The sequence below is a fragment of the Tachysurus vachellii genome, chromosome 2, assembly GCF_030014155.1.
Source record: "Tachysurus vachellii isolate PV-2020 chromosome 2, HZAU_Pvac_v1, whole genome shotgun sequence".
Taxonomy (NCBI): Eukaryota; Metazoa; Chordata; class Actinopteri; order Siluriformes; family Bagridae; genus Tachysurus; species Tachysurus vachellii.
The window spans coordinates 7,985,492-8,010,139 of record NC_083461.1 but is presented as its reverse complement, the minus strand read 5'-3'; the positions used below and the strand labels follow the sequence as shown (position 1 = coordinate 8,010,139).

At 39.1% G+C, this 24,648-nt stretch overlaps 2 protein-coding genes across 3 annotated transcripts in view; one reads left to right on the top strand and one right to left on the bottom strand.

The window, feature by feature from the left end:
- The window catches only part of LOC132862956 (inhibitory synaptic factor 2A), a 38,518-nt gene extending 14,755 nt beyond the window's left edge, over nt 1-23,763 (top strand). Inside the window, exon 4 of the mRNA XM_060895400.1 lies at nt 23,510-23,763. Within this exon, the coding sequence (XP_060751383.1) occupies nt 23,510-23,693 (184 nt within the window). The 3' untranslated portion in view covers nt 23,694-23,763. The remainder of the gene's footprint in view (nt 1-23,509) is intronic.
- The window catches only part of dock1 (dedicator of cytokinesis 1), a 271,575-nt gene that overhangs the window by 116,710 nt on the left and 130,217 nt on the right, over nt 1-24,648 (bottom strand). The window lies entirely within an intron of this gene.

Here is a 24,648-nt window from a genome sequence, read left to right as displayed (position 1 = left end):
CTCTTCACATCCTCTAAGATATGAAAAAAATTCCTTTCCCATTTTTCTCAATAACAAGAAAATGTAAAAAAATAAAAAAATAAAAAAAAAAAATAATAATAATAATAATAATTATTATTATTATTATTATTATTATTATTATTATTATTATTATTATTATCAACATGAATACTAGACCTGTCTAAAAGCAACATTTGTACATTTAAATTTTACTTAAATTAAATTTAAGTCAAATTAAGTTAAACTTATGCAACAAATATGATAAATATATGACAATGTTAAAGTCTTTATTTTTAGCTAATAGACTAGCTTATCTAGTAGTCGTTCGGTGTCTAATAATAATAATTATAATAATAATAATATCCTTTATTTAACTAATCATTATAAACTTTACTAAGCGTCCTTATTAACTTAGTTTATCCTATTATCACATTTGGAATCATCTTTAAATCAATATTTCCATATAGACTAATGAAAAAAAAAAAGTCATTCTTCATTAAACATTACAAGTTTCCAGTAATAAATTAGTCATCACTTCTATCTATAAGCAGCATCATCAGCGGTCTGTGTCTCATTACCTCAATTAAAATGTCTGATGTGACTGATCGGTGTCACCTACACTGGTGATGAAATAATCACTCATTTATCTCACTTCGCTAAATCATTCAAATATTACAGCTTTGCTTGCAGTAAACCATTTACAAACTAGGTCTATTGGCTTATGTCCATATCACTAGAGCTACAAAGCCAACATCTTGATCACATGGATTTTTTTGAATTGTTTTTTTTTTTTTTCCTCCTTAAAAAATCATTATAATAATTTCAATAATTAAGCATCTAAAGAGAGAAATCTTTCTTCTAAATAATCAGCTTTAAGCGACCAGGGGTGCCAATAGTTCCTGAACCGACAGTATCCATCAGCTCTGATTTGCAGGGTTTCTAAATTCCAGTAATCCTAGTAACTTAATTTATTCTTTTTTTTCTTCTTCTTCTTTTGTTTTGGCTTGTCCAGCCATCTAAACTATAGCAAGCAGAGAGAAAAGACATCTACAGAATGCAGTATGAAAACATCAATAAAACCCCATGAATAAAAAAAAAAAAAAAAAAAAGTGTTTTACAGGTTTTTCAGCAAAAAGCAGCAATTTTGTTGCCTTTTTTAAATTCTGCAGAAACCACAAATATTTCCAGCATGTGACAATCGCTCAGAATGCTGTATGATTCTGCACAAACAACAAAACCCGGGTACGTGTTTGTCGTTTTATCCACGCAACAAAAACGCAAAATGGCTGTTTTTTTTTTCTTGCGCATACACACGCTCTGATAAAGCCAGACACGGTCACAGAAAGGTGTTTGCCCCGTTGTGTTTGCAGGTGAGGTGTGAGAGGAATATCAAGTGCCTCTGTCTGATTGCTTTTGTCTGAAAATCCTGAAATCCTGATCAACACTGAATAAAATGCTGAATAAAACATTAAAGTCTCAATGAGCAATTGCAAAAATATCGCCTTAGAGCTGCTGCTGTTTACTCGGTGTACATGTTAATAGTTGTAATCTTGTGCCGTTTGTCAGTTCTTTTGTTTATCGTTAGTGGGGAAAGAAAAATAACAAGTTAGGTCCAGCCATTCTTAAAGGTTTAGAAGAAACTATAGTGGAGGTTTAGAGTTTATGAGATTGGAGTGTTTGGTCTTCCCTGTTACTTTGCTTTGAGCTTCAGACTAACATAAATTCAACCTGTACTTGTTGTTAATTCCTGGACAAAGAGTTGCGTGATCATGATCAGGATAAACTTTTCTAAACTTATAATCTTTATACACTTTGCTACACGCTAATGTATTGTACCAGTTCAACTCAAACTTAAGTCAAACTGCTGAAAACATTGATGACATTTTATTAATCAAACTTTAGAAACTACAGGCACATTACTGCTATAGACAGAAGCATTGGGCCAATCACAGTTGAGTATGCAAATAATATGCAAATAAAGCTCTAATGTGAGATAGCCAGGGGCCCAGTTAGATTAATACTATTAACATATTGAGCTCGTTATGTATCCATAGACAATAATACTTTGGCTATTTATCAAACAGTTGTTTTTTTTCCTCTTAAAAAAATGAAAGAACGAAAGACAGAACAAAAGAAAGAACAAAAGAACAAAATAAGAGAATGAACGAAAGAAAGAACGACAGAATAAAAAAAAAAAAAAAAACAGAAAGACAGAAAGAGACAGACAGACAGAAAGCACAATATCCGGACGACAAGATGATATTTTTAGTCTTACTTGTTTCGAGTTGTAAGGTGTAGATTATACCCATTTCATTCCAGGAACCAGTATTAAAAAATGATAAATAAAGAAATAACTATTCCTACCACTTGTTTTGGGCAACAACAGAAACGCCAAAGAGATATATGCGTTATAATATAAGCTTATAATATAAGAGATATAAGCGTTTTGGCCAAAATATTTCAGTGCCAGCCGTAATAAACAATTAACTAATGTTAAATATTTTATTTCACATTACTGAACTTTTCCATGAGATATAGTTACCATAGTGGAGAGCATGTGACACTGGGGGGGGGGGGATTGGGGGATCGTTATCGGGTCTTTATCTTAGAAACCAAATTCCCAAATTTTGCCAACAAAGCTAACCAAACAAACTTTGGGGTAAGCTAACTAAAGTAACAATGGATCAATTTTAATTCTGTACATCACAACAATCTCAGCAATATAACTATCGAGTGGAAGAATGAGAAAAGATGCTTGTAGTCAGCCAGAGAGACTAGAGAAATAACAGACAGGAGGAGAGCGAAAGCGAGAGAGAGAGAGAGAGAGAGAGAGAGAGAGAGAGAGAGTGTGAGCAAGAGAACTGCTAAAACCATTTCTACAACAAATCTAATCTATCCTGAATACAGCAGTGTGTGTATGCTCATATATGTGTGTGTACTGGTAACAGGATAAACCGTTTGCAGTGTTTGGAAGAGCTTCATAAAGGTGTGCAGCACAAATTCAGTCAGCAGCGCAGAATCAATGCAGGATGCGATGGAGTGGAGAGGCAGCGGTCTTTTTGAACAGTGCACACTGAATGCAGTGATCCTCTAAATAGGAGAGGACTGCTGAATTTCAGTGAGGAAGCCAGAATCAAATTTAGCTGCTCTGTTCGAAGAGAAAGTGGATTAAGCGCTATCTAATTATGTACAGCACCGTGACGGCACTCCGTGTAAGAGTGTGTGAGGCCCTGAGTGTGTATGTGTGTGTGTGTGTACGCAAGTTTAAAAAGAAATGCAAGGAAACTATATTATATGATTTATAACTGTCACTCAGAAAGTGCAGAAATATGGAAGGAACAAAACTTTTATGTCCTCTTAGAAAGAAAAGAAGAGAGAAATAGAGAGAAAGTGTGTGTGTGTGTGTGTTGCCTGTTAGAGCTGCAGCAGGCTTAACTGTACATCCCATCACAACAATGTGTGTATGTGTAATTAAGATCTTTAAAACAAAAACCACAAAAAAAACAAAAAAAAACAAAACACAAAGACAAATCTACACACACACACACACACACACACACCTCTGTATTCCCCTCTCATTATCCATCTTCAGCCTCCTCATCTCATCTCTCCAGCCCACCAGGACTTAACTGTATGAATGTGGTGTGCATTATCTCATGACTGAAGAACAGAATATTAAAGGCAGGAGACGTGTAAGAGGAGGAGGAAGAAGAGAATGATGAGAACAGCTCCATTCTTTTCATCTTCCCATTTCATTTTCCCTAATCTAGCAGTCCTCAGGGATGCAGCACAAAGGAAGCCTACAGCCATGTTGTAGGAAGTCAGAGTTTTTTTTTAATTCATCCAGCCCTGAGCCATGGAGCATTTGTGGAAATGCTCGTGTTGTGAATTATTAGGAGGAGGCCGTGTGCTAATGCGACGACGATGATGATGATGAAGCCGTCTTAACTGCTACTTTAACCACGGTGCTGTAAAATGTTCAGGTCTATTGATCAGAAGGTGCTTCTTCATTTCTAATAACAGCAGCTCAAGGAGCATTGTGTAATACAGAAAGTTGTAGGTTGGACAACTTGTATAATCAAAGGCTATTATTAATGAAGGTTAACACAGAAACACATAGCAGTGGAGATGGTAAAGTTTGCTGTAAGGAGATAATTAGCGTTTGTTTGGGGGGTCTCTGGTGTCGGCGCTTTCGTACAGTCAGTATGTTTTTCTAAATGAAATGATTCAAGTCTTTTCTTTAGGAAATAACTAGACTCATAAGTGATAAGTGGTTTAGGATGTGCAGTTTAAGAGATAATCAAATTCAGGGTGGTAAGACGTCAATCAGGAATGGATCATATCCCTAAAACACTCGGCCACATATGGTACAGAGCCAGACGCATATTGAGGCAATTAAAACATTTTTCATTTTTCAAACTATATCGGTACCAGATGGATTTTTTTCCCTTTAGTTGTGAATTAAGATCGGTGATCTTTGAACGCATGAGGTGACGTTCACGTTTGCCTCGTTTCCTGTACTTTCATCCAAAATGACTTACAAATGAGACGCGATACAACTGCACAGTTAAGGGGTTAAGGGACCTGCTCAAGGGCTCAACAATGGCAGCTTGGAGATGTGAATGTGTTAATCACTGAGCTGCCACACTGCCATGTGCTCACCAACTAATTTAGCAACACCCAGACTAAAAACAGCAGAAGTTATGGCAGATATCTTTTGAAGGATGAATTTCCACTGCTACGATGCTCGTCTAAAAGCCATCTTCTGCATGCGACTGCCAAACACGTGGAGCGGTGATAAACAAAACAAAACGTTTTTGAGAGTTGTTGAATTGTGTCTCCTTAGTGTATTAGCAGAATTATGGTAAATACATATTACTGAGTGTTGTTCGCTCGATCGACACCAAACTCGTCTCCTGTGCCTTATAATGCATCGTTTCTTTAGGGAAGTAATAATCACAGACTTAACCTGGCTTCACACTGAGCATGACGTTATCGGATCAGATCAGTTCGTTACTGGTGGATGATGATTGATGTGTAGCTCTGTAGCTTGCTATATTACCCAACTGAACTCCTAACTACTAGGCTTGAGTCTAAATAGTCAGTTTGTAAACATGGGGCTGTGTTTCAGAGAGATACGAGAGAGAGAAGACGCTGATGAAAAGCTCATTACTGCACAGAACTACACACACACACCCACACACACACACACACTTCCATTCCATTAGACCGGTGTTAGAGGGAAGGAGACTACCAGTGTTACATCACTGTGGAAACCTGGCAAAGTGAAAAACACTGTGTGTGTGTGTGTGTGTGTGTGTGTATGTGTGTGTCAGAGAGAGAGAAAGACAGATAACCCTGCTTTTCACAGAGCCACCTGGTTACCATGGATACCAGAATGAAGCTGATAGATATAAGGATGCTTTTTTTATTGTGTTTGACACACACACAACGAGAGAGAGAGAGAGAGAGAGAACAGACATTTTCTAAAACACTTCAATCTATGTACAAAAAAAGGCAGGATGAAAACGCGGCTAATTTGAGTCTCCGTTCAAATCGCTCAAGACGCAACGCAAACAAGGAGACAAATGTCAGAGACGCAGAAAGACGTTTGCTCTGATTAAAGATTCTTGGCCGATGAGGAGCTAAGAGAAGTTTCATCAGCAGATTTTCTTTCCATTTGCATTCATTTGGCTTCTAAGAAAGTTATATTTGCAGGATTAACTTACACAGAAAAGACTATAATGCACTCTTGGTTTTCACCTGCACCAGCTTCAATAAAAGAATAGTATAATTATTTCAGAGATATTGTATTGTTCTTATAGAGAGATCATTGGCTGTCATCCATAAAATACAAAGCTCAACTAGGGATAAAGTTATTGCGTTAAAATCGCCAATTTTCCCTTAAGGCTAGCACATAATCTCAAAGGGTCTTAACAACAGCACAACGCCATTGTATCTATCGTTTATTTATTTTTGTTTTGAGGCTTTGGCAATTGTATATAGTTTAAAATTATGTTTGTTATGTATACAAGAATACACCGATACTACTAGACATGACTAAATAGCTTGTGTTAAAACTAAAAAGTAAAAAAGATAGAAAATAAATAAAAATAATTCTAGATTTTCTCTGCATCAGCAAGAAAAATATTGTTTGTTTGAAAGCATTAGTAATCTTTTAAATAATACTCGAGCATTATACATCACCATCTACCATCTCGTACATCTGGACTGAATGTGGGCTTGATATGGAGAAAAATTCCCGGATGTTCAAGTGAATTAAATCAGAATGTCAGAATTCGCTTATAAAGGAAGTCTATGGGCATCATGTCATGAACGCTTTTGTAAATAAAGTTGGATCTTTGGGATTCTGTAGGATCTGTAGGATTTGACCCACAGAGTTACATGATTGGTGGAAACTTTCATGGGGATCCTGTGATATCTGCACTTGTGAAGCTCAACAGCCATACATCTCTGGGCTACAACAACCCACCCACCCACCCACCCACCCACACACACACTCTTATAAGGGTTACACGACCATGCTCTAGCGGTTAAAAAGAAGAGGATTTTATCAGCCATTTTAGCCATCTTTGGAGCTCTAATGTTTCAGTCCATCGTTTTCACTGGCTCAGGCACTTAAATCAAACTTGATGGAAAAATGTATAAAATTTAGATTTATTTATTTATTTTTATATGGTGAACATGTTGCACCTTCTTCATTGCAATATAAAACCTCTGCTCATTTGCAATTTTTAATTCATTTAGTTTTCCCCCACACTCACACAAAACAATAATAATAAATTAAAAAATTAAAAAATAAATAAATCAGAGAATCGAGTCAAATTAAAATCATAAAGCTGGTCTCGTGAATTTGTCTAACAGTCCATATCTACCCAATGACACATGCCCAACGAAACCTTCAGAAAAGTCTAAATAACTAAAATACAGGGATTTAATTTCCTGCTCCAAATATTGCTAATTTAACCAACTTCACTTCTACCGTGTCTCACTTTGTAAGACTTCTAAGTGAAATCGGTTGCAGTTCTGGATTATAGTACTTCATCAAATGCCTTTAGACATTAAAAGTGCTGAAGAAACAGGTTTGCTGTCGGGATACAAAATCCTTGTGAAAATCACATGTACAGTACACACGAGACCAGACTAAAAACTCTGAAGTCTTCCTTTAATTTGATGAATCGACTGACAAAAATGGTTCTTATGTCAACTTTACATTACGGTGTGTGTGTGTGTGTGTGTGTGTGTGTGTGTGTGTGTGTGTGTGTGTCTTCTTTGCTTACCATGAAATGAAAACGCTGAGTTCCCGAGGATGTGACTCAGTATCTGACTCAGCTTTAGGGCTGTATTAAGGATCAGAGTGGACCACCGTGTCAGGACACGACACCTCGAGCTCACGTTTCAATACATGGTGCGTGACTTTAAATAGATAGCGTACTGGCATCAGCCTAAAGATTTTACACTGACCTCACATCAATCATGCGCAATGTGACAGGAATGCTGATCTCAACTTCTGCAAATTTTGATCTGAATTAAGTCAAGCAAACTTTTACTCATTTGCGAGCGTGAGATCAAAGTGATTACGGCAGGGGGGGGACAGAAAAAAAAAAGTATGCATGAAAAGACACGAGAACTGTATAATTCATTAGTTATCATCTAATTATATTTCCTCATTTAAGAGGACGCACTTGTCACAAATTATTTTCAATACAAGTCGTGTGAAGAGGATTAATGAGCCGCGCTCTCGTTCATTTTTAAATCGATTTGGATAAAAGTATCTGGAAAAAAAAATGAATAAGATTTGATAGATTTTATTTTATTTACTGTTCAGGTGTCGTCCTGTATCGGATACGTGTCCTTTAAGTGGTCAAGCAACAGGAACGACAAAATATGGCTTTTGTTCAACCTCTGATCTGAGGAAAGAATCTGACTTGTTCATTGTAAATGTAGTCATGAGTTTTACATTCACTAGCACTATGTGGGGCGTTCATACTGCGTTCATTTGTTGTGCCTAACAAAGGACTATTCATTTAGATCCAACGACGTTTCATAAGCACTATTATTATTAGTAGTATTAGTAGTTATTATCAGTATAATTTGGGCTGAATATTGTGTAATGAGACTATTGCTCCTTTTCCACCAAGGCAGTTTGAGTGCTGGTTCAGAACCAGAGCCTAATTTAAAATCAGTTCATTCTTTTTCGACAGCCAAAGCACCGGCTCTGAACCAGGAAAAGTGGTTCTTAAGTAGCACCAAAACGTTGCTGGTCTAGACTTAGGAACCGCTTGTGTCAGGGGCTGTGGGCGGGGCTACTGTTAGTGCATTTGATAATGTACCTTAAGTATACTAATGTTTAATACACTTTTACTTTACCGCAATATGATCAATTATCAGCACACATGATAGTAAGTAGCTACATGCTAAGGCAAAATTTTCTGTGTTAATAATAAAATAACGTTATGTACTTTCTCGATTACAACCTCCGTTTATACAAATTACATGGAGCTGCACGTACACGTCGGATTCGTCGCGTTTGGATGATAATGTAGGTTCGCAAAGCCATGAGCATTAACAGTAAAGCAACATCCGCCATTGTTGATGTTGTGTTTGCCGCTGCTGCGCTAACGTTGCTGGGACACGTGACACGTATACAGTGACGTCAGACTCGGCTCTGTGATGGCTATCTAACCGATGGAAAGACAAACCGGTCCTTAGAAGGTTCTCCAGTGGAAGCAACTTTGAACTAGCACCCGGTTCTTTTTGGTGGAAAAGGGGCATATGGGCATTAATATGATTAATAAGAAACAGAAGACTCCTGAGGGTTAATTTATGAAAGCTGTTGTATTTACAAAAATAAAATAAAAAGAAATTCATTTTATTAAGGTGACCCAGACCAGAGTCGTCTAATCCAGTCATCAGAGCAAATCCACAATCTGAAACTATTAACCCGAGGTCATGTATGAAGTATGGTATCCCAAAATATATGAAATAGTTAGCCAATTTGTGTCCTTGCAGTAAATAAAGCCATGAGCGCATACAGAGAGAGCAATAACGTGATCGTGTGAGGAGAAGAATGTCATCCTCATCTGCTTTATCCTTCTATGTGACAGCAAGCTGTCCTATGCTGCTGAGAGGGAATTAGAGGGGATGCGTGTGAATATCAAAAAGCTTCCGCTGTGCAATTAGCAGCTGAGAAACAGCTAAATGTACGAGACTCTTTTCTTCTGACAGCAGTTGTGGGTGTGAACCAGGGAAAAGGGTCTCAGACAGACACGAACGCGAGCCGTTTTTGAGATGATGCTCTGCTGTGAGATGGTAAGAAATTATCTAACTATCTGACTTCTGCGACGCTCTATGCTTAACCGCCACCGGCTCGTGTCGAGTCCGGAAACGAACGTGAGGATGCGGTTCCCTTCTGAGTCAGGTTCTTCTCAAGGAGTCAGAGTGTGGTTCCTCATAATCATCTCAGAGTTTTACCTTCCCACCATCACCACAGGCTTGCTCATTAGAGATAGAGATAGAAGATATATAGTAAGATTTTTTCTGTTTCTGTACTTCTGTAAATCTGCTTTGAGACAATGTGGATTGTTAAGTGCGCTATACAAATGAATTGAATTGAATCGAATGTGAAAACGATTCGAGACAGATTAAGGAAACGGGGCATGTGTCAAAGATCAGCGCTTTCTTAGCCTTCGTACCGTAAACTTCATTAACACGTCTTTTATTTGCTCTGCTCTAACATGCCAGGTTCACCACCGCAAACCTTTCCTGAAATAATGTGAACGGGGAATGTCAGAGAAGGGAAAATATGGAAAGATTCATTCATTCATCTTCTACCGCTTATCCGAACTACCTCGGGTCACGGGGAGCCTGAGCCTATCTCAGGCATCATTGGGCATCAAGGCAGGATACACCCTGGACGGAGTGCCAACCCATCGCAGGGCACACACACACTCATCCACTCACGCAATCACGCAATCACACACTAGGGACAATTTTCCAGAGATGCCAATCAACCTACCATGCATGTCTTTGGACCGGGGGAGGAAACCAGAGTACCCGGAGGAAACCCCCGAGGCACGGGGAGAACATGCAAACTCCACACACACAAGGTGGAGGCGGGAATCGAACCCCGACCCTGGAGGTGTGAGGCAAACCACTAACCACTAAGCCACTGTGCCCCCTAATATGGAAAGATTTTTATTATATATATTTTTTTTCTTGTCGTCTTCGAGAATTTTTCCGAGACAAAACTGCTCTGTCGCTAACCTTCTGGAAAAGCACTGCAGCTTTTTCCCATCCACTCGATATCATGCGTAATATTCATGGGAGCAAAAAATGATGAATCAGCTCGTACGTGTCACAGAGATAGTTCCCAGAAAGCAGCATTATTCACTCACATGCATATCTTATGTGCATCTGAAAGCTGAAAACAGATGCGTTAGAAACAGAACAGCCTTATCCATCTCCATCAAGCTTTAGACGAAATGTAATGTCCAGTGATCCTAAATATTCCCCACGAAAACTTACTGCTGTTGTCAGGATTGTCGTCATGATCCTGCTTGTAGATTCGACATTTAGAAGACACTCAAAACAGATCCTCAGGCATTTTTAAAGGCTACACTGCATAAATACTGCTGTAATGGGAATGAATTGTTGTTTGTGCCTAAACACTATTAGACAATATTAGATTAGTTTACTTTAGTGTATGAAGGTCAGCGCAGTCTTAAAGACCATAAACTACCATCTGAATGTAATGAGGCCCAGCTAGCTTTAGCAGAATCAGGTGAATTTCTAACATGTAGCTAATTTAAAGATTTCTAAGTGTTCTCAGCCATTTTGGATTTTTTTTCCCCATCCGACATCATCGCCTCAAAACGGTGAGCATGGAGTGCATAAAGTGTCCAACATTCCTCACTTCATTTTGTTTTTTTCGGTTGAATAAGTGCATCATTGGGTATTGAAGTGTGTTTCTTGGAATATTCAGTGTTAACACTACTCAAACTATTACTACTGAGTGGTGTGGAGCAGTCCAGCTTCCCAAGTGGTCCAGCGGCAGGATCCTGCGCACCCTTTTCCGTGACCCGGGTTCGATTCCCGGGCAGGGCGCCGGTCCTGAGCTCATAAAAAAGGTGGGTTGTGTTAGGAAGAGCATCGGTGGTAAAACCTGTGCCAAATCTAATATGCGGAACACGTGATCCGCTCTGGCGGATCCCCCCGAACTTTGGGGGGAAAGGTGTAGAGTAGTCCGAGTATTCAATTTGCGACACAACGTTAGTTTGTTAGTTCAGTTATTGACACAGGATCTGACGGTATAATACTGGCCCCGAGATTTATTACATTGGTATTGAAGCATCAGGTTCATTTCACAAGCGATGCTCCACACAAATACAGAACATTTCTGGCAGCCTTTTTGTGTAAGTTTAATTAAGATTTAATCTTTCTCTAACATGGACAGTGATGTTGAGTCTTGATTGATAAAACGGAAGGTCAAAATCCAATTTCTTTGCACTACTGAATGAAATTTTACATAAAAGTTCACATTCAACCTGAATGTCACTTTCTTGTGAACTAGAGACCGTATCCCGCTGTAGATTAAGTACGAGTCGTTAGTCTGAATCGTCAGAAAGTGAAGATTTCCCCTTGGCTTATAAGTGACACCCTCATTCACGCCTGAACTGTAATCTCATCTAAGCTACAACGTTTAACCAGTGCTGGAGGCCTTAAAAAGTATAAGGCACCCGCTGTCACATGATCATTCACCTCTAAAGTACTCTAAAGCTAGGTCTACGCTACAGGAACTCTGATCTGATTTTGAAATTCATCGCCGACGTACCAACTGATTTGTGAGCAGTTCATAATATCTGCCGTCCACGTGCATCGAAAGAGAACAAAGCGGTAATGCTGTCGAACACACGTATGCTTTAATAATGTGCACTCAGCAAAAAAAAAACGGTCTGAAAATAGCCAAGGGTTCAAACCTGCGTCAAAAGGAAAAAAATTAACAGTTGCGTAAATCTACAAAGAGGAGGCTTTAATCTTATTCATGAAAGGATTTTCGTTCAAGAGGAGGCTTGAATCCACTTGTTAAATGAATTCATTGCAGTCTTCAAATGACTATTTTTAATGTGACGGTGATGGATTTGTTTATTTTTTTTTAACTCTTTAATGGACAAAATTGAAGCCCCCTGGTTTAAGAGTTCCTAGAGAGACACAAAGAAGAATGTTTAAGGGGTCAAGATGAATCCTTGTTATTATCAGATTAATCAGAATCAGGTTTATTGGCCTAGTATGTTTTGCATACACAAGGATGCACGCAAAAAAGTACAGCCCTGAAAAACGCTACTATATATTTAGTTTACAGACAAATGTTACGCAAATTAAATAAAGACCTGAACACACAAACCATATTTATTCCATTTAGGAAATCTACTACAGTTATTATAAAGTGGTGTATTGCATTATGTATTCGGATTAGAAGTGAGAGTAAATGAATGTGAGTGAGTGAGTGAGTGAGAGAGTGGCAGAGTGAGTGAGTGAGTGAGAAGTGAGAGTAAGTGAATGTGAGTGAGTGAGTAAGTGAGTGAGTGAATGTGAGTAAGTGAATGTGAGTAAGTGAATGTGAGTGAGTGAGTAAGTGAGTGAGTGAATGTGAGTAAGTGAATGTGAGTAAGTGAATGTGAGTGAGTGAATGTGAGTAAGTGAGTAAGTGAATGTGACTAAGTGAATGTGAGTGAGTGAGCAAGTGAGTGAGTGAATGTGAGTAAATGAATGTGAGTGAGTGAGTGAGTGAATGTGAGTAAGTGAATGTGAGTGAGTGAGTGAGTGAGTGAGTGAATGTGAGTGAGTGAGTGTGAGTGAGTGAATGTGAGTAAGTGAATGTGAGTGAGTGAATGTGAGTGAGTGAATGTGAGTGAATGTGAGTGAGTGAGTGAGTGAATGTGAGTAAGTGAATGTGAGTAAGTGAATGTGAGTGAGTGTGAGTGAGTGAATGTGAGTAAGTGAATGTGAGTGAGTGAATGTGAGTGAGCAAGTGAATGTGAGTAAATGAATGTGAGTAAGTGAATGTGAGTAAATGAATGTAAGTGAGTGAATGTGAGTAAGTGAATGTGAGTAAGTGAATGTGAGTGAGTGAGTGAATGTGAGTAACTGAATGTGAGTAACTGAATGTGAGTAAGTGAATGTGAGTAAGTGAATGTGAGTGAGTGAGTGAGTGAATGTGAGTGAGTGAGTGAATGAATGTGAGTAAGTGAATGTAAGTGAGTGAGAGTGAGTAAGTGAATGTGAGTGAGTGAGTGAGTGAGTGAGTGAATGTGAGTAAGTGAGTGAGAGTGAGTGAGAGTGAGTGAGTGAATGTGAGTAAGTGAATGTGAGTGAGTGAGTAAGTGAGTGAATGTGAGTAAGTGAATGTGAGTGAGTGAGAGTGAGTGAGTGAGTGAGAGTGAGTGAGTGAATGTGAGTAAGTGAATGTGAGTAAGTGAATGTGAGTAAGTGAATGTGAGTAAGTGAATGTGAGTGAGTGAGAGTGAGTGAGTGAGAGTGAGTGAGTGAGTGAGTGAGTGAGTGAATGTGAGTGAGTGAATGTGAGTGAGTGAGTGAGTGAATGTGAGTAAGTGAGTGAGAGTGAATGTGAGTAAGTGAGTGAGTGAATGTGAGTGAGTGTGAGTGAGTGAATGTGAGTAAGTGAATGTGAGTGAGTGAGTGTGAGTGAGTGAATGTGAGTAAGTGAATGTGAGTGAGTGAATGTGAGTGAGTGAATGTGAGTGAGTGAGTGAGTGAGTGAGTGAGTGAATGTGAGTGAGTGAATGTGAGTGAGTGAATGTGAGTAAGTGAGTGAGTGAGTGAGAGTGAGTGAGTGAATGTGAGTGAGTGAATGTGAGCGAGCGAGCGAATGTGACTGAGCGAATGTGAGTAAGTGAATGTGAGTGAGTGATTGAGTGAGTGAATGTGAGTGAGTGAGTGAATGTGAGTGAGTGAATGTGAGTGAGTGAATGTGAGTAAGTGAGTAAGTGAATGTGACTAAGTGAATGTGAGTGAGTGAGCAAGTGAGTGAGTGAATGTGAGTAAATGAATGTGAGTGAGTGAGTGAGTGAATGTGAGTAAGTGAATGTGAGTGAGTGAGTGAGTGAGTGAGTGAATGTGAGTGAGTGAGTGTGAGTGAGTGAATGTGAGTAAGTGAATGTGAGTGAGTGAATGTGAGTGAGTGAATGTGAGTGAATGTGAGTGAGTGAGTGAGTGAATGTGAGTAAGTGAATGTGAGTAAGTGAATGTGAGTGAGTGTGAGTGAGTGAATGTGAGTAAGTGAATGTGAGTGAGTGAATGTGAGTGAGCAAGTGAATGTGAGTAAATGAATGTGAGTAAGTGAATGTGAGTAAATGAATGTAAGTGAGTGAATGTGAGTAAGTGAATGTGAGTAAGTGAATGTGAGTGAGTGAGTGAATGTGAGTAACTGAATGTGAGTAAGTGAATGTGAGTAAGTGAATGTGAGTGAGTGAGTGAGTGAATGTGAGTGAGTGAGTGAATGAATGTGAGTAAGTGAATGTAAGTGAGTGAGAGTGAGTAAGTGAATGTGAGTGAGTGAGTGAGTGAGTGAGTGAATGTGAGTAAGTGAGTGAGAGTGAGTGAGAGTGAGTGAGTGAATGTGAGTAAGTGAATGTGAGTGAGTGAGTAAGTGAGTGAATGTGAGTAAGTGAATGTGAGTGAGTGAGAGTGAGTGAGTGAGTGAGAGTGAGTGAGTGAATGTGAGTAAGTGAATGTGAGTAAGTGAATGTGAGTAAGTGAAGGTGAGTAAGTGAATGTGAGTGAGTGAGAGTGAGTGAGTGAGAGTGAGTGAGTGAGTGAGTGAGTGAGTGAATGTGAGTGAGTGAATGTGAGTGAGTGAGTGAGTGAATGTGAGTAAGTGAGTGAGAGTGAATGTGAGTAAGTGAGTGAGTGAATGTGAGTGAGTGTGAGTGAGTGAATGTGAGTAAGTGAATGTGAGTGAGTGAGTGTGAGTGAGTGAATGTGAGTAAGTGAATGTGAGTGAGTGAATGTGAGTGAGTGAATGTGAGTGAGTGAGTGAGTGAGTGAGTGAGTGAGTGAATGTGAGTGAGTGAATGTGAGTGAGTGAATGTGAGTAAGTGAGTGAGTGAGTGAGAGTGAGTGAGTGAATGTGAGTGAGTGAATGTGAGCGAGCGAGCGAATGTGACTGAGCGAATGTGAGTAAGTGAATGTGAGTGAGTGATTGAGTGAGTGAATGTGAGTGAGTGAGTGAATGTGAGTGAGTGAGAGTGAGTGAATGTGAGTAAGTGAATGTGAGTGAGTGAATGTGACTGAGTGAATGTGAGTGAGTGAATGTGAGTGAGTGAATGTGACTGAGTGAATGTGAGTGAGTGAATGTGAGTGAGTGAATGTGAGTAAGTGAATGTGAGTGAGTGAATGTGACTGAGCGAGTGAATGTGAGTAAGTGAATGTGAGTAAGTGAGTGAGAGTGAGTAAGTGAATGTGAGTGAGTGAGTGAGTGAGTGAGTGAATGTGAGTAAGTGAGTGAGAGTGAGTAAGTGAATGTGAGTGAGTGAGTGAGTGAGTGAGTGAATGTGAGTAAGTGAGCGAGAGTGAGTAAGTGAATGTGAGTGAGTGAGTGAGTGAATGTGAGTAAGTGAGTGAGAGTGAGTGAGTGAATGTGAGTAAGTGAGTGAGAGTGAGTAAGTGAATGTGAGTGAGTGAGTGAGTGAGCAATTGAGAGAAAGTGAGATAGAGAGAGAGAAATAAGAGTCACATGTATTCTACAATATTAACGTAACCTTTTTTCAATGGTATCTGTTGGAGGTTTCTGTGGCATGATTACTACATCACATCACTGCCTGTGACAGTTTTGCTCTAACATCCTGCACAGTGTACTTTTTATTCCTTTATACTCCAAATGACTTGGGAGCAGAAATCCTCCAGATATGTTGTTTAAAACCCACTCGCAGTAATTTAGTAACGTTAACGCTTAACTGAATGTAGTGCTCATGTGATGTGACGTACAGTAGCTCCCTCTCATCGCCATTAGATCTCCAGAAGCGAGACGGCTGAACTGAACGCTGTTTGATGTGAAGGAACAACTGTTCCTGTCTTCCGCTGACAAGACGCATGAAGAATGGCAGTCGTGGGACAAGGACAGTCACACGGAGATAAACAGCTATAATCATCAGTTACACTGATGTGGAATTCTGCAGGCTGCTTAAAGCCGTGGCTCCTCACACCCACTCCAGTCTCCTGCAGATAATCAGTGATTTGTTCTCTCGCTCTGTACTTTCTGTGCTAGCAAGAATGAATGGATTGATAAGAGCATAATTACAAGAGTCTGTGCTGTGATTAATTTGTTAATAGCGGTATTGCCTTCGGCCCGTGAAACAAGACCCGACTAATACATGCTTAAAAAGTGCTGAGCGCTCAATAGATCTTGTGCATCTCTGCATTTTCCCCCCCCTGTGTCTGAGCGAGCGTTCCCTCCGGCGTTAGACAGGCTGCCAAAGTTGTCGTTCTATCTCAGGTTGTTTGGAACGAGCGCGTACGACAAAGACGCTCAGCAGGATTTCTATTAAATCTCTTGTTCAAAGTGCAAAGTGGATGAACTTCATTTTTGCTGTAACAGTAAGGCTCGGAACGTGTATACTGGGCTTCCTATTCCCAAAAACAGTCGCGTGAGAAAGTTTTAATTCGTCGGTTGAGAAGCCATAATGGGAAAAAAGCCTAAAATAAACTGAGCCACTTCTGAATTGCTCTTCTTATAAAATATATATTGGAATGGGATTTGGGGTTTATGGTATTAAACGGCTTTGTGGTGCCGTTCACATAAAGGTGCTGTCAGAATGCGAAGAAAATGACTTGCACTTTTTCTCTATAAGCAAACAGCAGGAGACGTCAAACACTATTTGTTTTTGTTTTGTTTTTTTTACTTAATCTTTTTTTAAAAAAGAAAAATGGATTTTCTACCATTTGTGTTACTTTAATTCGGTCCAATTTATTTGTATAGCACTTTTAATTTTTAATCTTTTAATTCACAGTGTCTCAAAGCAGCTCTAACATGAGTATAGAGAGAATAAAAATCGTAAAGTTTAAAATTTATTTATTATTTATCTCTGACATTTGTCTCTAATGAGCAGGTCAGAGGAAAAACTGCTTGAGGTGATCCGAGTCTGGTTCCTTAGGAGGTCTCTGGAACCTCATCCTTATTTGGGAGACACTGGACAGTAAATAATGTAAACGTAAATAATGTCCTTTCTACAACAGTTTGTAGTTGAGTGGAATCAAGCAACCGAGAGCTCCTGAGGAACTAACAGGTCAGCGTAATGTCTAAGTTCACTACAGACTAAACACTAATTCCTTCCTGTTGAAGTCTTCAAATGCTCGCTGATGAAGACCCGAGCAGACTTGATTTTTCAGTAGATTTGTTCATTTTCACTTCCTATCCAGGACGTTGGGCCTCACTGGGGTATAAACACACTGGGGTATATATGGGGTTATAGCTAGACTGAATGATGTAGAATGAGTGAGATCAATTCACGGAGTATTAAAGTAAACCAGTTATAGTGTGAAATCTCATGAGGATGTTGGTGCTGATTGGAAATATATCTAGAGTGATACCTCCAGGCGAATAAAACCAGGCGTGGTAGAATAATGCGAAGGGAATGTATTCAGATGTGGGATCAGTTCTCGGCTCGGGTCTGAGCTCCGAGATTGATTTGTTTCGTGAGGAAAACAAATCAAAGCCAATGTTACTCAACTGTACTCATTTCACTTAAATTCTATAAAAAGAATTTTCAGTGTGTAGGGTTCAAGCATTATTATTATTATTTATTTATTTTTAATGTAGATCATTTTCTGTAATAGGATATGAAAGCTGCTTGTGACAGGTTTCCACAGAAAGAACTGAAAAGTTTCAGGTCCAAAAGTGTGAATAAAGAACACGCACATAAAGAGCTGCTTATCTACGTACAGTGAAGTCTACAAGGCAATTTCTAAAAGCAAATAGAACGGGTCAATATAATATGGGTCTATAACGTGAGCAAGCATCCGGTCTACATTAAACTACAGAGACGTATTTGCTCTTAAGTGAACAGTGGACTTCCGGTCAGCGATCAAAAGCGGACAGCGGCTGCAATGTCGTGTCCTTATCCCCTCAACATGTCTCCTCACTTCTCCTCAAGGTCAGGACAGAGTTTTACTTCCTTAGTCACTTTCAGTTGTTCTGTCTTTCAGTTCTCCTGTCACTATGTAAAACTGTGTGTATTACACTGATTAGAGCTCCTTTGCTAGAGATCAAAATGACGGCATTTTTCGCCCTTCCTGTTATAGGGTAATAAAGTGTGCTTGATTAAACACAAGCTAACTTTATGTGTAAATAAATGGAAATTGTGTCTGTATTCAGCAGTGAATGTCTTTGTCATGTCACACTCCATAATGGTGGTTAACTCAAGACTTTAAAGATACAGAGGTTCTGTTTTTATCTAGCAAGCCAAACAAACTCAAGCTTTCCTCACAAATGTTTCTATCTTCAATGTACATGTTGATATCAAACCAATTTCCACTCTCTGAGATGCCCCGAGTGCTTGTTCGTAAGTGTGTACAATTTAAAGGTGTTATCTTCAAGCACTAAAATTCTGTGTATTGTCATCTATCAGACTTAAAAACACAGGTTTCTTACTGAAAGCCGACAGAGTCCTCACTCGTTTTAGATCGGACTCACAGCCAGAAAATCATTCGTTTTGGTTACGCTGGGTGAAATTGTCCCATAAGTGGATTTCTGAATGCTAGTTTACTGGTTTAAAAAAAGAGGGTTAACAAGCCAATAAATATCTGGATGTGTGCTGTTCTGCACAAACAAGCAAACCTGAGACATCCTGTATAAACTGTTTAAAGCTAATGTTCTGACGCTCTGTGCAGCTACACTGATTTGCTGATTTCGGAGTCGAGCACCTGAGTAAGTTAATTAAAAATCCCTAGATGACGCTTTCGTCTTTTTTTTTTTCTTAGACTCAGGTACAATTTACGACAAAGATGAACGCAGAGCAAGTGTACGCTGTCGTACTAATAAACAAGACAGGACATAAATGGATTTCAGAGTCACGGATGACGATCAAAGCAAAGCAGGCAATTAACTGGGGCTACAATATCAAGCGGAGGAACTACAGCATCTTCGTATGCCACAAGAAGCATGATGAAACAAAAACTCTTAAAGAATTTAATATGAGGAGCTCAATGCTGGCAGCACAGAGCAGCTACCAATGTCATTGAGATGGGAGGGACCATAAGTGAGAGAAAAAAAAGAGCTAAATCACTCACTCTTAATCACAATGTAGACAGTTGTACGGAAACAAGCCATGCTACTCCGTCCTGAATAACTAACACAGCTAGCTAATATAAATAATAATATATGCCCCTGACTCATTAATTACTAGACAGGTTACACATTTATAATATGACTCAAAGCTTAAAAAAAAAAAAAAAAATCTGATGAAAAATAAATGAAGGAGGGGCTTTGGATTAATTTATTCTTAGAAATCAGCCCCAGTCCCCGTGTTGGGTTGGTCCATGCTGCACTAGGCTGCAAGACAGAGACTGTATCCTCTCAGAAAGGTGAGATAGGAAAAGTAAAAAAAAAAAAAAATAATCAAGCATATCAAAACCTACCTGCTTCACGCCAACTCAGAAAACACCAGAGCGCTGTGCTGTTCTGTGCTGCACCATTACTCAATATTTACTGATACTGCACTAATGTCCTCTGTAATTAGCCAATCGTAAAACTCTACAATTAATTCCTTCCACACAGGAGCGTGCACGCTGTATCAGAGTCTGGCTTCACGAGACGTTTCATAACGTAACGGAGCTCGGCCGGTACGTTACTGACCGGTACTGTTCACGATGTCATACTGTATCTGCTCATAGAGACTTTACTTACGGAAAGAAAATTTGAAACAACGACATGGAAATGTTCATACTTGTAATTGTTCAGTGGATGACTGTAAACTCAGAGTAAACAGAAACCTGGGTTATCTTCTTTGACCTTTCACACTGCTCATACTTTAGCCGGGGAAATAATTAATCCTGGCTCTTCATAATCTGTCGTTTCATTCTATATACGGTCCTAAAACCTGGCTTAACCTTCTAATTTGCATATTAACTTCCATGACTGGATAAATACGGCGTCTGGCTACTTTAAATAACAGCGCGCCATTCCGTGATGTTCGGTGTTTTGCGGCTGTTGCTACCGGGCCGGTTTTGTTGAGTGTTGCTACGTCCCGGTTTTCATGTCATATGATGTCACACACTGTCCAGTTTCTGATAGGATGTCTGTTGCTAAGCGTCTAACCGTAATGTTCTCACACCGTACATGTTTGTCTGGAAAAGCCATGCTAATTCTGCTTCGAAGAAGAGCTTATAACCCCAGGTTAACCTCTACCAAAGGTTAAAAGCGGGGGTTTAGTGCAGCAATATCTCAGGGGTAAGTACAGTGTGAAAAATGCTATTAAAGTGCACTTGAAGGGCAAATTTAAAAGCAGCCTTTATAATGTCACATATACATTACAGCAAAGTGAAATTCTGTTCTTTACATTTCCCAGCTTTGGAGGTTGAGGTCAGAGAGCAGCATCAGCCATGATACAGCAACCCTGGAGCAGAGAGAGTTAAGGGCCTTGCTCAAGGGCCAAACAATGGAAGCTTGGCAGTTTTTCATATTTCATAGTATCTTTTTATATAGTTTATATTTTTTTATTTATCTATCTCCTTTTGGTTATATTTGTATCCCAAATTGCATTCCTTATGTTTGAATACCAGACAGATGCAAAAAGCATTTCACTGCATGTCGTACTCGGTATGTCGTACTCGGTATGTCGTACTCGGTATGTCGTACCCTGTATGTCGTACTCGGTATGTCGTACTCCGTATGTCGTACTCCGTATGTATGCATGTGACCAATAAAAGTTGATTTGATTTCGTTTTGGGGCTTGAACCCTGTTCACCCGATCAACATTAACCACTTGAGCCACCACTTCCCCACTGTTCACTGCATAATAAGGAGAGAAAAAAGACTGATAGTTTCTCAAACTGACCAGACACAGAGTCATCAGAGACCCAGAAGCTGTCATTACAAAGGATTTTTCCCCCTCCATTAGTCTAATTCAGACACACCAGACCTCACCAGCACCGTGCCCAACACACACACATAAAAATCTAATAATTGACCCTTTATCCAAACTTTATTTCAGGATTATCAAGCCGATAACAAGCCTAACGCTCTCATCAGACGTACATATGATTCATAACACCATTGTTAGGTGTATAAAGAAAAAAAATAAAATGGGCTCATGTTCATTTCTTTAGATATAACAATTGGAGCAAAATTTAAAAAAAATAAAAATAAAAAAATAAAGACACCTAAATTATAAATAAGGGTTTATAAAAGCTGTGCATTAAAATGTACAGGTTAAAGCCTTTTATTTGTAAAATGTGCTTTCAGAGTAGCAGTTGCTAAAAACACAGATCTGACCTTGTGCTAGAGGCCAAAAAAAGCCTTGTTTAGCACACGAAAAAAGAAGACGACTTGTCTCTATGCATCAGATGCGGTAGCTCAGTGGTTAAGGTGTCGGACTACGTGTCAGAAGGTTGTAGGTTCGATGCCCAGGACCCTTAACCCTCCATTGCTCAGTTGTATAAAGTTAGATAAAATGTAACTCTGGACACAAATTATATATAAATCTAATACATTTTAAGACCCCAGAATGCTTGTGAGTGAATGTGTGTTCTGACAATATAGAGAGGGTAAGGACTAAAACACACACACACAAACACACACACCCCCCTCCTCCTGGTGGACCACTTTACCAGCGACAGAGCTGACAGAATGTATTACAGCCAGAGCACACACACACACACACAGAGTTCAGTAGTGGCCCTGGTGTCACTGCTAAATATGTATGCGAGTGTTTTATCTGGCTACATGTGTGTTTGAATGTAAACAACTAAACAGCATCGGTCTCACACACTCGAGTCAAGAGTTCACGCTAACAGAGGGAGACCAAACACAGTTAAAGCAAAATACGGAAAAATAAAAACCTCATCTGGTAAAAGTAAATAATAGGCATCTGGATTGTGAAAGAAAAGGAACATGAAGAATAAAAGCATTTCTAGAAGCGATTCATTTTCATTCAAGCTGACTTTCACTTTCGCTCCAGGAACCGTTAAAACGTGATGGACTGAACAGTTATAGGAAAAGACGTCGTGAAAGGGCGAACTGAAATTGAGGGGGCGGGGGGGGGTTGGGCAACAAATAACATCTGTCCAGAGGTGTTTTGCTGCTCTGAGACTAAAGCAATCTGGTAACTTATCAACACACCAGGTTTTTATCCATTTATAGTTACATGTAGTGCTGTGGGATGTCCCACAAGACAAGATAAGCTCCTGTTTTAAAGCCGTTCCATTAACAGCATCCCATTTGTCCTTTTTCACACACTTAATAAAGCTCGTCAAGTCACAGACCATCCGGTGTCCGAATGCCAAGTCCTTCGTCCTGAAGACTTTCCCACGATGTAAAACATCCCGAGTGTTAATGAAGACCTTCCATAAAATGTTCACAGAAAGCTTTACTCAGTCAAAGATTCGCCATTTTCTCTCTGTTAAATAACATCTCTATAGAACTCCTTTATTTTTAGATTTAGTACCTAAGATGTAAGGTTGTTACTATGGAAACAATGACGTATCAGAAGAAGTGCGTTAATATGAACTGGCGATTCACACAGAAGTGCGCAATCTCTAAACGGGATCTGAATATTCTTTCATTTTAATAACTTCCCAGTCTTTATGTCGGCCTCTAAAGCTACCGGATGCTGGATTCTCTCTCTCTCATATTTAGCCTTCTTCATGATGCTTCTTGTTCATGCAGATTTATATTATCACTTCTCTACATCAGGCCTTTAGTGTAAGAAGGTCGTTCTGTATCTCAGACTGATTTCATCACACCAATTTACAATCTGCATGCTGAAACTGACTTTAATCAGTCCCAAAAAAAATGGGTATAAAAATCTACTTTTCAAAATGTGTTTCCTGTCAGTAATTTAATGACTAGATTTGTAAAGTTTGTCGCGACGAACTATGATGTTGGCTTTGACGGTGCAAGTATTCGCAAAGGCCGCTGCTTATTCTATGGAGGTTTAAAAAAAATAAATAAATTAAAAAAAGGGATACTAAGGAAAACTAAAAGATATTTATCAAATGTCAATATTAGGTCCAAGAGCTCAGGACGTCTCTTATAATGTTGACTTAAACAGGAGGATAAAAAAAAGACAATGTTTTTATATATGTGTAGTATCAAGCATTAAATTCAAATTTTCTAATACATAATGTATGAAGTTATATCTTGCTTTGTGGGATTATAAAAAAAAGAAAAAGAAAAAAGAAAAAGAAAAATGCAGCGGAAGGCAAGAAAGACTGTTCCATTCTTAATTCCATCCCCTCTCTCTCTCTCTCTCAGTGTGGAGTTGGACTTTAAGCAGCAGGAGGACAAGCTACAGCCGCTGATGAGGAGGTTGTGCTCAGTAGAGGACTCGTCCTTCCCCTCGCTGCCTTACCCTCAGGAGGCCTACACCTCCACGCCCAAGCGCAAGGCCAAAGCAGAGGCCAAGAAACACACACGCTGGAAACTGTGGTTCCTCTGAACACACTGCGCTGCAGGACACACACACACACTTTTCGGCATCGTCCCTGTTGTCATCTGTCTCATTTCCAGCCGTGCGTCTTTCTACACTTTCATCGCTATATCACAGAAGATAAAACTGAGGAGAAGTTGGATCCTGAACACTGAACCTGGCTGGAGTCTGCTTCAAATTAAAAATGGAGTCTCCTGGGAAATGGATTTCCTCATTTAGTTTCGGAAAAGCAGAATGTTTTGGCCAATTGTGCCCAGTGTGTGAAACGGCTCTATTTGCAATTCAGCGAGGTGAGAAACCAGATTGAATTAAGCTGCTGCAACGTCCTGCATTTAAATGTATATATTAAATCAAACTATTATTTATTTATACACAAGTGCATCACCTCTGCTTAGGTTATTCACATAAACACCCTCCAAGATTCTCACACACACACACACACTCGCACACACAATTTATTCAGGCCTCTCATTCTCACAAGAAAAAAAAAAAAAAGGAAAGCCACATTTTCCCTGGACTAAAGTATAATTCCTTATGAATATCGACACGGCCAGAGTCTCATTATTAAGACAAAGCACAAGGACGCTTAAGACTCCACTCCAGATGAAGTGGACTCGACACACACGCACTTGGATTTACACAAACATTTAGACAAAATGGAAAGACATTTATTTATTCTACAGACAAAAAAAAAAAGAAGAAAGAAGAAAACAAAATAACTTCAGCAGCTATTTATCTAATTTCTACATCACCTTTCAGGAGCTCTAAACATCTCTTGTGATGTTAATTTAAAGGGAAACAAAAAAAAAAAAAAAACACAAGTACCAGATATTTTTATATATTCGTAATATCAAGCATTGAAATGAGATTTTCTAATATATAATGTATGAAGATATATCTTCCTTTACAGGATTATTAAAATACTAAATAGTTTAAAAAAAAAAAAAAAAAAAAAAAAAAAAAT